Source organism: Solea solea, chromosome 18, assembly GCF_958295425.1.
Source record: "Solea solea chromosome 18, fSolSol10.1, whole genome shotgun sequence".
Classification (NCBI taxonomy): Eukaryota; Metazoa; Chordata; class Actinopteri; order Pleuronectiformes; family Soleidae; genus Solea; species Solea solea.
The window spans coordinates 21,669,366-21,680,007 of record NC_081151.1 but is presented as its reverse complement, the minus strand read 5'-3'; the positions used below and the strand labels follow the sequence as shown (position 1 = coordinate 21,680,007).

Sequence of the window (10,642 nt, the reverse complement as noted above, 5' to 3'; positions counted from 1 at the left end):
AGCTCCTGCAGCTCCTGGTTATCTTCAGAGTGTTTACTCCACAGCAGCTTCCTACTCACTGTAATGAGATTTGCACAAATGGTTTCTTCTTCAGTCAGACTCCCTTCCAGCCCGGATTATCCTCCGTTTACCTGATGGTGGCAGTGTTGAGGCGAGAGGAAACTCTGAAAAACAAGACAGGGTTTTAGCGAAAACTAAAAAAAATATGATTCATGTATAATTTCTATTTCAAGGGAATGTCATATATTAACATTCTGCAGGCGCTTAAACAGCCTGAGTTTTCACGTAAAAATGATTATTATTATAACAAAGGTTATAAAAAAAATAGAAACCTTATAACGGTTTATAACAACAGTGATGGTCTGGTCTGTAGCTGCTGCTCAGTAAATGCTGTGTATAATCTTATTCCCTTAATTAGGTACATAAAGGCTTTAAAAATCAATATCTTTATATTAACAATGCAAAGCAATGCAATCAGAATGTAAGGCTTTTAATGTGAAGTGCAGCAGCGGGAAAGTGGAGTGTTTAGTCTGTGTTTGCGAGCTGGACAGCGACATGCTATCGAGTACATGTGCCAGGCCTGTACGTGGCGCTGTAACGCTGCTACACCCCAAAAAAAACAACAAAACCGTTGACTTTTCTTTTAAAAAAAAATAAACCTTTAAAATGAATATCCTTTACAATGTATACAATCATGATAACGCCCGAGCTGTTAAAAAGCAAACTCGGGGACCAGTTTTCTAAAAAGGAAATAGCATTTCTGGGTTTTCCAAAATGCTGTTTCCTTGTAGATACAACATTGACACAATAATAAACTTTGCTTTTGCGTCCAGTAGACGGCTCCTAAGTTATGTGTTGAATATCTGACGTTAAACGCAGTGTTACTGTACTTGTCCAGACTTTTATTCTGGACAAGTAATACATTGGAGCTGCGTGGTGAAGGAAACAGCAGCAACAGTAGTCGTGTGATTTTTCTAAACATCCCACTTTAGTCGCTATGTCTGTTTCTGTTGCTCTCATTCTCATTTACCTTCACTGTTGGAAACACTGCTGTTCACTTAAAGTGTAATTTATTCTTCAATATGTTTTCTGGGGATGAATAAAGAGAATTTGTGAGCAGGATTCGTCCCGACACACACACACACACACACACACACACACACACACACACACACACACACTGTAGTTAAACTCTTTGATCCTTCACACTGCACGATTTCCAATCATGACTCACCAAAAAAACTGACTTTGCTCATTTGTGTTTTTGTCGCGTCGACTGCAAAGAGTTCAGTGTTTTCAACAAATTAGATGCAGCGCGTCTCTTTTGTTTGTGTAAATGGTAATGATTTGCCATTTTCTTTGGACTCATTCATACTTAATGGCTGTTATCGGTCTGTTATTATTATTATTATGATTCACTCTTTGTATTTATCGCCTGTAGTGCTTTTCATGAGAGATCTGGTACATAATTTCTTTCAGGGTTTTTTCGTTTCTTTCCCTGAGCTACTAATCGTCTTATTCCCTTTAATCATTGGCTCTATTAGGCTTGTTTGTGTTTTATTACCTTGTGAAACTTGTAAAATAAACTGTTTTGCTTAGTTACTTTTCATTGACAAGACAATGAATGCCAGAGAGGTGGGAATATGACGTCATCGTTTTCCTAAAGTAAAAGTATTCTCTGGCAGTCTTGTATAAAGTACCTAAAAGGGATACTTGAATAAAAGTGTCACCAAAAAAAATACTTTGATAGAAGTTGAAGTCACTTTTTTTTATAATATGACTTAAGTAAAAGTCTTAAAGTATATAACATTTACTGTACTTAACTATCAAAAGTCAGACCATATTCCAAACTCTTCTTTTTCTGATTTTATTTGCTAGTAGCGAGTAACAAAGACAGAGGAAATGTAGTGGAGTAAAAACAAAAGTTGCTAGAAATATAAATAACATAGTAAAAGTACAGATTCGTGAATTGTGTACTTAAGTACAGTAACGAAGTATTTGTACACAACATTCTTTGCTGTCTAAGTGGGAAGGCGAGGCCGCTGTTTTCAAGAAATACAGTTTATGGTCCCTTAAAAAGGTTGAGAAAAATTACACATATTCACCTAAACCTGTTTCTGTGTGGACGGTCCCTCAGTTGGAGCTGCGTGGTGAAGGGAACAGCAGTCACTCAAGCTCACTTTCTAAACAGGTTTTATTTGGTGTGATCCAAATCTGTTTCTGTCAACTTTTCTATTTCCCCTCAAGTGTTAAGAACTTTTATACGATATTTCATAGCATTTGTGTTTTTGTTTTCTTTGTGTCTTTTCTGATATTTTTTTTATGCAAATTTCTGCCAAAACATCAGCACCTGTGAAACGCTGGACTTGCAGTGTCAGGAAGTTGACGTCTCGTGTCGTCTTGTGACCACAGTCAACACGCTCTGATTTGAAGGCAGCTTTTTGTTTCCCCATGTCATTTGTGTTTCTTTTGGAATTGCGAGCCCCGTCTTTGTTTGTTTTCCATCTTTTGTTTGTGCCTGATAAAACATTAGCGAGTATAAACAGGCTGGTGAGTGTGATGTGAACACATTTTCTTTTTCTCTCCTTCAAACGCCGTGACTTGGAGCTTTTATGGAGGTCACATCTCATGCTGTTTTTGTGCTGTTAAACAAATATGATATAGGATATGCTGTTTTCCCTCATGCCCTGAATTTATGATAAGCTAAGTGCTTTCGAGGCTGTCGCTTCATATTTCACAGACGGGGACATGAGAGAGCGTATTGATCCTCGCGCTCATTCCTCAGCAGGCACATTCCCTTAAAAGTTAAATATTTCCTTTTAAAAGTAAAGCGACTGGAGTGAAATAAGGGATTTAAGCTCGCTGTAGCTCAGCGGTTGGAGCAGAGAGAGAGGAGTGCGGGGAGATGTAGAAACAGGAACACACGTTCTCAGACACATGCGGGAACTTTAATGAGTCGTCTCGCTCCACAGAGACGATCGCAAACATTAAATGTAGACATTTTTCTTCTCTTGTCGGGCTTCGCTGTAGACACAGACGGAGCTGTGTTTCGCTAACCTCTAAAAAAAAAAAAAACCCTTAACATGTCAATAATCGCCGTCAACGGCCGTCTCGCAGGGGAACAGACGTGCGGCATATTAATTACAGGCTGCGCTGATCTCATGACCCCGCCCTCACAGGCCTTGACCCCGCCCACAGGAACATGTGTCGACACGGAAATGTCACGTTTGATTCCTGCTGTGGTCTTTGAGTTGAACTTCAGCGCTGCTCTTTACCTCAGAGTAACGAGGCAGAGGCCAGTGAGTCGTGTCAAACTGGTTCTTATCATCACACATACTGAGTCCCAGAGGACATTACATTGACTTCCATTCATTTCCTGGAGACTTAACCATAACTAGTACTACTTGCCTTAACCTTAAAAGTCCCTAGTATGTGACTGTGGTCCCGACAACATCAATAATACCTCTCAGTATGGTGCAGTGGCTAGCATTGTTACCTCACAGCAAAAAGGTCGCCAGTTCGTCTTTCTTTTGGACACTCTGAATCAGAGGTCTCAAACTCGCGGCCCGCAGGCCACAAGCGGCCCACCCCTTTCAGTATGTTATTGTTATTGTGAGATATTTATCGTTCCACATCAACACAGACACTTTAATTTTGAAATTCTGTGAAATATCTATCATTGCGATATCGTGATATAATTTTAAGCTTATATCGTCCACCCTCCGACTGAATAGTCTCGTCTTTTTTTTTAGCAGTTTATTTTTAAATACATTTTTGAAATATGAATATATTTTTTCTCATTTTCATGACTAGTTACTCAGTTGCCCTGTGATGGACTGGTGACCTCCCACGACCCTCACATGGAGTAAAAACAATAAAAAACAATATTTTCATCATTGTTTACCAACATATTTCACACTGTTTTTCTGCTGTGATGATTTAATTTGTCTAATCACTGTCAGTGTTGTTGCTGACAGCCCTTGTTCTTCTATTCATAGCAACATGCAGCTACAGTACATACGCAGGTTAACAGCAAGTGTTGCTCTTTTCATCTCTTTATTTATTTTGCACACATAAAAGCAAGAAAAATAACAGGGAAATGTAATTTAAATAAAAGTACGAGTGATCAAACTTGCACAGAATCAACATCTTCATACGCCGGAGCATTTCTTTGTTTTCTTTAATGACAAACTGATGACTTCATGATGTTGGACATAGTGGAGGTTGAAGATTCCTGGCCTGTCCAGTTGGATGATTATGATCTTTATTATTATGATGTAAATTAGAGAGTGCTAAATCTGAAATAACAACACAAATCGATTTGAAAACCAATATTTATATTAAAACTTGTTGGAAAAAGTAAATTTAGAGAAAAGAGGTGGACTGAGCAACAGATCTAAACTCTTTTTGCTCATCGCTGCTGCCTCCGCCTCCTCCTCCTCCTCCTCCTCCTCCTCCTCCTCCTCCTCCTCTTGGCTCTCATAATCACCTCCATACTTCTCTCCCTTTGGCCAAGGTCCACGTTATAAATCAGAGCACAATGAGCCTGTGCTTCCTGTTTGCAGCCGTGGAAACTACACGGAGTGCGTTCACTCAGGTGCACTTTCTCCCGGCCACTTGTTCTTCCTCCTCTCCATTAAAAGGTCATTTAAAGCTCTTTTGAGAGAGAATTGTGAATCGTCTTTAACACTTTGAGCAACTTCGCATGGGAGTTTTCTACAAAAGGCAAACGACGTTGGTTTTCACATCCGTTATCTATACTCGTTATTCTTTAGAGGGTTTTTTTTTTGGAGCCAATTCTAACTGACGGTTCTGGACCGGTTTATCACAGGGTCAACAAACAGTCTTAGATTAATTGTTTTTCGCAATGCAATAAGGAGTATAATCCAGGAAGTACAGGAAACATGTATGCGTCATGGAAAAGGGGGGGCGATAATATATATCATTTGTGTTTTAACGATGTGGATATTGACAGTATGACAGTATCGTGTATGTTAACGACTTTGCAAGGAAGTTTGAATTAATTGAACGGATTACGAGTCATTATAAATTAGTTAAAACTTCATTTTTGGAAAAAACTGACAGTCCTAATAGTTCTGTACACTATAATAATAGTATTCTTCCCTATTTGACTGTGGATTTTGTTTATATTAATGTTGTGTAAAACACAAAATACTCTTTTTTGTACAATCCTTGGCAAAACTTGACTTTAATCATTTCATTTGTTTAAATTTTGAATATTTACTTAAATAAGAGTTAATATTGTGTCCATTGACATCATTTGTAAGCGACAATTAATGAGTTATATCTCAGACAATTAAAATCGCATATTGGCTAAATATCAATATCTCCCCAGGGCCGGCCCAAGCCTTTATGGGGCCCTAAGCTGAATTTGATTTGGGCCCCAAACTCTTATTCAAACTGTATAGAAAGTCTTTTTAGATGCACATCAACATAGTTCAATTTGTCTTATTTTATAATTAAATTAGAAGTTATTCCTGCAAAACATGTGTCTTTCACTTCCCGTTAGACGTGAACTGGTCCTTAAAAATCCACTCGCACACTGGCAGTGGCATCGTAGCGGGCAGTTGATTGGACAAGAGGCAGAGGACAGTCTGTTTATCCGTCAATGACCTTCCCGCTCCTCATCATATTTTTTTTTTTCTCTTTCTCCCGCCCCCCAGCAACTGCTGAGAGAGATGCAGCAGATGGCGAGCCGGCCCTTCGCCACCATCAACGTCGCCTTGGAGACGGACGAGGAGCCACCTGACCTTATAGGAGGAAATGTGAAGGTGAGTGCCAACCTTTTGTCTCACGGCAATCACGGCTCAGAAATCTGTATGTGTGTGTGTGTGCGTGTGTGTGTGTGCGTGGAGACTCGAGAGAGGTGAGGAGCGTCATCGGCTTCTGCTCGAGGTCACACGCGTGTCGGTGAAGGTTCTCCAGGTCGTCCGGGTCGTTTTTCCACGACACAGTTCCAGCGCGGCTCGACTTCCATTTTCCATTAGTGATAATACCTGGTACTAAAAATGTGACTTAGACAGACTGCCGGCCACTGATTGGTCCCAGAGTGTCGTCACGGGAAGAGTCATGAGCGTGACGTCTGACACGAGAATAAAAGAGAACAAAGTTGAACTGTTGATTAAAGTTAAAAAGACTTAAAAAAAAAGACTGTAAATGTGCGTTAATCTCCGACATTTAGCAAAGGAAGGAGGCGTAGAAAACCACCGACTCGCCCACACTGAGGAGGTACTATGAAGTAGAGCTGCAACTAACGATTATTTTCATAATCGATTATTTTCTCGATGAATCGAGTAATCATTTGCTCGATCAAATGTCAGAAAACGTTGAGAAATGTTTGATCGGTGTGTGTCAAACCTGGAAATGATGACGTTCTCGAACGTCTTGTTTTGTCCACAATCTAAAATAATTCACTTTTAATGATTTCTTTGTTATCTGGAGCAAAGAAACCCAGGAAATATTCACATTTAAGAAGCTGAAACAATCGGAAATCTTGTTTTAATGATGACAAAACACTTCAAGCACTCATCGAGTTATTGTTTCAGCTCTACTATGAAGTCATGGAAAGCGGCGTGACTGATACCGAACCAAGTGGAGCCGTGCCGTGCCGGAACTGTATAGTGATAAAGCGCCAATAGTCTTTAACTTTCATTAAATGATGGACACAGTGGAAGACGATAGTTTAAAAGTCTGAATAAAGTTTGCTCCACAATAGAAATCCAACTGTATAAATCCATGTGGAAGACCAGACCAGACCAGACCAGACCAGACCAGACCAGACTAGACTAGTCAATATGTGAAGAATTGGTCACTGAACCAAAACTGAACCAACGAGAGACAAACTGGTCTCAGCCTGAAAACTACTGACATTTTTAAAACATTATTGATTGTTATTGATTGATTCTACGAAACAGTCCCGGAGGTTGAAGACCTGCTCCGTCACCCATCACACTGCTGCCAGGTCACGTGGTCCAAACATCCGCACCGACCAGGGTTCGAGAACATGTTCCTGCTCAGATTCTCGGGGTCGTCGGGCCAGAGTCGATGCAGTCTGAGTCCACTTTGGAAGTGCAGCGCAGGTCTAATGAGGGTCAACACAGTGTGTGTGTGTGTGTGTGTGTGTGTGTTTGCCGGGGACAGCGCGAAGGCCGCATCATGCTGAGTAATGGCACATTATACCAGTTCCAGCCTGTTATTACAGGCAGGCGGTGAATTCTAATGGGAATGGATTCAGTTAACCCCGGAGTTAAATCAATGCAGACTGTAGTGAGGATATGTAGATGAAGAAGATACTCAGAAAATAATCAGGACTGCGATGCTTTATTATCGTTCTTTAAAAGGCAAACGTTATAAAAACGGCTGCTGGCGTGAAAACAACGTGATTTATCTTCCAACAAATTGTCCTGCGTTTGGTGCCACGAACCCTCACTGAAGGTTACGTGGACGCACGGCGGCTTCGGTATGCGAGAGAGAAACAAGAATCATTCCCGTTCTATACAGTCAAGGCTGCTGTGTTTCCAATCTTCACAAACAAATCATGTCGCTGATGCTGGGACCACGTTTTACACCACTCTGGTCTGAAAATGCTCCAGTCAAGTTCGTCCCAGAGTGGACAAGTTCCTTTAACCTCAATAAGCGAGCGGACCCAAGCCCCGGTCTCTGACACGTGCAACCGTTGCCATGGTTACCACTCGTTTTCCCTCATTTGTGAAGTTTTGCAGAGTAAATGGACATCATGACACACTTGTTGTAGATTGGACGACTCAGGGTGATGGAACCATCCATCCATGAGGGTCCCAGGCGGGCTGTGCCAAGCTCAGCCGACATCAATAATGAGTCAGTCTGACCCGTTCACCCTCCGTCGTGGTCACACATCCAAACCCCTTAGTTTTAGTTTCTGGCCGTGATGCCGGAAGAAAATATTGACTTAAATCAAACAACTATCATTGTTAAATCATACAAATTAAAATAATCTAAAATAAATAATCCAGGTTTAGAAACACAACACATGTACAGCCACTTAATTTTCAGAATCAGGCAACTTTATTTCTCACAAAGGGAATTCCAACTAACCTCAAGACCACACATACATACATTACATTACTTACGTTACATTAAATTACATTAGTACATTGTTAAGGCTCGAGTTAAAGTACAAATACAAAGAAAAACAGTGACACAGATTTAGTTGAGAAGTAGTTCAGGATTTTATTCCACTGTGTCTCCGTCCTGGTCCTCCTGAATGTTTTACGTGTTTTAAAACAACTTGGAAGTTGGACAATTTCGGACTTTTCTGGCTACAACTTGAACGCACCGCGAGCACAGAGTGTTGAGTATTCAGCAGAGGTCAGAGCTGCAGCAGGTAAACCTGTGACTCGGCCCTCGGTGATGAATGACCCCTGAATGCCGATGCAGTGCAGAGTTATAGGGCCGCTTCAGGACGGCGGCTCGGGGCCCCGACTCTCTGACAGGGACCATGCATCTCCAGGGGCTCGACTCCCGAGCCCAAGGTTACTGCTCCCTACAAGGGCCCCGGGCCCCTGGGGAACACGAGCCGCTAATCAAATCACTCCTCTGTCCTCTGCTTTCCTTTATTTTTCTATCCTCTGCTCCGTTTGTTCTTTCTCTTTCTCTCTTTCTCGTTAACTCTACCTTCCCGTCCACTTTGTCCCCTCCTTTGTCTTGTTTTCTTTCCACTTCATTTAGTTTTGTCTCTTTGTCTCTTTGTCCTCTTTTCTTTTCAACTTATCTCTGGTCTTTACTTGGTTTTCCCACGTTTGCTCTCTTTTTCATTTGCGGCTTATTCTATTTTTTTTATATTCTTCTCCCTCCAGTGTCCTTATTCCTCTCTTTTTGTCCTTGTTTTTTGTCCTAATTTTTGTCTTTTTTTCCTTCCCTCACCTGTTTTTGCTTTTTTCCTTCTCTCATCCACTTTCCTCTGCTCGCTCCACTCTTCTCTTTCCTCTTGTTTTACTATTTCTCTTTTAAATGATTCGCTGTCCATCGCTCTGCCTCGTCGTCTCCAAGTCTTTTCACCGCTTTTTCATTTTCTCTGATTTGACTTCTCCTGTCGTCTGCGTTTTCTTTTCATCTTCACTCGTTTATCTTCTAATTTTCCCGTTCATTCCTCTCCTTTGTCCTATCCCTTTTCATTTTTTTCTTCCCCATTTTTGCTCATTCATCTTCTCGTTCCTCTTATTTACTTTGCCTCTGTTCTCTCGTCGCAGTCTTTTCACATTTTTCTTATTTTCTTTTCAGTTCTTTGCAATTCATCTTCCCGTTTTTGGTCTTTTCAGCTTTTTCTCTTTTGTTTTTTCCTTTTTTTGGTTTCCTCCTCGTCCACTCTCACTCATCGTTTCGCTCCCTACTTCTTTTTCTTCCCTTCTTCTCCTTCTTCCCTCAGTTTTGTCTCATTTACATTTACGTTTCTATATCTCTGTCTTTCCACCATGTCTGGATTCTTTTGTTCCAACTGTTCTTATGTGTTTTGTCTTTTCCTCTCTGAATCTACTGTATTTGTTTATCTCCCGTCTTGTCTCGTCCGACGTCCTCGCTTCACTCCTCGTCTCCTCCCTCCTATTCATTAGCCTTTTACCGATTCTATCAACCGTCTGGAGATTTCCGTCGCTCTTATCTGCAGTGTTTTTGCACATGTGTACGTGCCGTCTACGTCGACTTGATTTCCTGGGCGTCGGCGTCTCCTCCTCCTCCTCCATCTTTACCTTTTCTTCTCCCACCTCTATTCTTCTCTCCCTCCATTCATCCCGGGCCTGATCTCCTCCTCTGCACCGGGGCAGGAGCAGCCCACGAGCAGAGATCCAATTTAGATCTTCCCGCGCCCGCTTGTCTGGAGCCTTCAGCGGTTCACACCGTCGGCGCACACTGTCCGCTATCTCCTCCGCTTTCAGATTGAGCGACTCTCCCTGTGCGGGTTCTCCCCGCTTGTTTCCCTGCTGTTTTATCAGGACACTACAGTGGGTTGTATTAAGAGTTTCCGGGGGGGCCGCACATCATTAAAGTTGTTTATAGCCGCAGTGGGATGTCCAAACTTGCTCCACCGATGCGATATATACATATATATGTGTATTCACTCAGCTTCTCCCAAATGGATGGTGTGGCTCCAGCATCACGGGCTGATGATTACCTTTGTGGCGCCTAAAGCTCTGTTTTTATTTATAGATTCTGTGGGTCGAGAGAAAAGTGGGTCATGTGATGTATGGGGAAAATGAAGGGGAACAAGTTGTGGTGCGCCACTGTTCCCCTTCCTTCCTTTCCTTATACATGTCTGGCACCATTTCTCTGCGTGTGGCCACATAAAACTCCGCGTCTGCCGGGGTCGCAGGGAGGGGAGAGTGTCTCGGGTGTGTTTGTGTCGCAGTTACCTGGAAATTAGAGCGTCCGGGAGTGTTTCCCGAAAAGAACTTAAAGAACTACGTTGAATAATGTTCATTTAAAGGCGAAAATAAGGCAGAAAGTACATGAAAAGTGAAAGAGTGACACATATTTCGGCGACAGGCTCCTGAATCAAAGCAGATTTGATGGGAACACAAAGTACTTCTTGAATTTAAAATAATAATTAAACATCTATATCCAATATGTGAAGCCGCATGACAGAAAAATC

At 41.7% G+C, this 10,642-nt stretch overlaps 1 protein-coding gene across 2 annotated transcripts in view; it reads left to right on the top strand.

The window, feature by feature from the left end:
* Window positions 1–10,642, top strand: part of atrn (attractin) — a 132,305-nt gene that overhangs the window by 110,365 nt on the left and 11,298 nt on the right. For both annotated transcript variants that reach the window (XR_009233723.1, XM_058614705.1), the window contains exon 27: window positions 5,685–5,792. Coding sequence is in view for 1 of the 2 variants with exons in the window: in XM_058614705.1 (XP_058470688.1) it covers window positions 5,685–5,792 (108 nt within the window). In the remaining variant the exon portion in view is untranslated. The remainder of the gene's footprint in view (window positions 1–5,684; window positions 5,793–10,642) is intronic.